This window comes from Hoplias malabaricus, chromosome 2 (genome assembly GCF_029633855.1).
Source record: "Hoplias malabaricus isolate fHopMal1 chromosome 2, fHopMal1.hap1, whole genome shotgun sequence".
NCBI classification, from domain to species: Eukaryota; Metazoa; Chordata; class Actinopteri; order Characiformes; family Erythrinidae; genus Hoplias; species Hoplias malabaricus.
Window position 1 is genome coordinate 54,258,698 of NC_089801.1, and position 1,847 is coordinate 54,260,544.

At 44.5% G+C, this 1,847-nt stretch overlaps 1 protein-coding gene across 1 annotated transcript; it reads right to left on the reverse strand.

Annotated features, from left to right (window-relative positions):
* Nucleotides 1-230: 230 nt before the first annotated feature.
* Nucleotides 231-1,550, reverse strand: LOC136686452 (gap junction alpha-3 protein-like). The gene has a single exon (XM_066660249.1). The coding sequence runs from the start codon at nucleotides 1,548-1,550 to the stop codon at nucleotides 231-233; it is 1,320 nt and encodes a 439-aa protein (XP_066516346.1).
* Nucleotides 1,551-1,847: the final 297 nt, after the last annotated feature.

Sequence of the window (1,847 nt, forward strand, 5' to 3'; positions counted from 1 at the left end):
TGTCTGATTTTAACCAGGGACTGCTTGCTTGTCCTTGGTCATATTTTTGAAATAATTATTGTAATTATATCAGCTCAAGCTATGCAACAACTCACCAATTGCACTGCTTAGGTCATTTGTTGGTGTGAGGGTCATAAAACAGGATTTGACACCTCCAGCACTCTTCCTTAATGTCCTGAATTTTATCTTTTATAACCAGAAGTGGTGGTGAGAGAAAACGAAAGCCTTAACTAGACTGCCAAGTCGTCAGGTCTGGCTCTGATGCTGCTGGTTTTGCTGGCTCTACTTAGACGACATATATCTGTCATCATGGTAGGTGGCTGATGCATCTCCACTGTGGTGATGGTCACACCAGGGCCAATGTCTGGTTCGCTCTTCGCATCGCTGAGAAAATCCGCTGTGCAGATGGAAGAAGGATGAACTGATTCCTTGTCCTCCATCTTAGTGCTTAAAGAGGAAGATGACGATGAAGAAGAGAGTTTGGAGGTTATTTCACTTTTCTGCAACTCTGATGCTATGTTAGCCCAGTTCTGCTCCATGGACAGTTGGTAGTTGTTGCTGTTGTTGGTACTATATAAAGAGGATGGAGGGACCTCGTTCTTATACTCTGCTTCAGCGGTTATTAAGGCTAAGGTTGTGGTGGGCTGAATTGCATTGCTTCCCAACGTTGCCATATCTGTGTAGTTGGGAGGTTGGCTGAGGACAGGAGGAGATGAGTTGACCATAGGGAGGGTCATGACATCACCTACACCCCCAATTTCATCAGCGTAGGTTAGAGATTCATGCTCTGGCACATATTCGTTGGTCATGCCCTGCTTGACTTTCTTCCATCCCAGATGATAGATTTCTAAAAGATTCAGCACAAGAGACACACAAGCCACCACAAGCATAAAAATGATAAAGATGGTCTTTTCCGTGGGCCTGGAGATAAAGCAGTCCACTGTATTTGGGCAGGGCCATCTCGAACATTTGTAAAGGGGCCGAAGTTGGAACCCATAAAGGAAATACTGGCCCAAGATGAAGCCCACTTCAAACAGAGTCTTGAAGATAATATTGAAAATATAGGTGCGCAGAAGGGCGCCTCGGATACGGATTTTACCGTGCTCATCTCGTATCGGAGGCTTTTCCTTTTTGCCGCTCCCACCACCTCCTTCCCCTGCTCCCCCGTTCCTGTAGAGGTCTTTTTCTTCCTGGAATCTACTGGCCTTGCGCAGTTCCTCCTCTTTCTCCTTGCGTTTTTCCTCCATTCGGACAATGTGAAGCACATGCCCCAGGTAAATGAGAGTAGGTGTGGAGACAAAGATGATCTGCAGCACCCAGAAGCGGATGTGTGAGATTGGGAAGGCCTCATCATAGCAAACGTTCTCACAACCAGGCTGCTGCGTGTTGCATGTAAAGTCAGACTGCTCGTCTCCCCACACTTCCTCTGCAGCAGCACCAAGCACCAAGATCCTGAAGATGAAGAGGACCGTCAACCAGACCTTCCCAATGACTGTTGAGTGTTCCTGTGCATTTTCCAACAGCCGCCCCAGAAAGCTCCAGTCACCCATTCTTTATGTTTTCTAGCCTAAGGAAAAATACAATCTGAGATGAATCAGAAATAAAATAGTTTGATTTCTATTTTATAACAAATTGAAGTGTGATTAGAAAAAAAAGCCAAACAAACAAAAGCTATTTTGGAGGTTATACCTTTTTTTCTTTTGTGGAGATAGCATCTAAAATACATACTAAACACAGTTTTTCAAAAGCTGGCAGTAAGATGCTGATTACTAACATCTCCAGCCTTGTTCATAAACTCCTCATACACTTTGTTGTCCAAAAAAACAAGAATGGTTTCTTCTGCATTG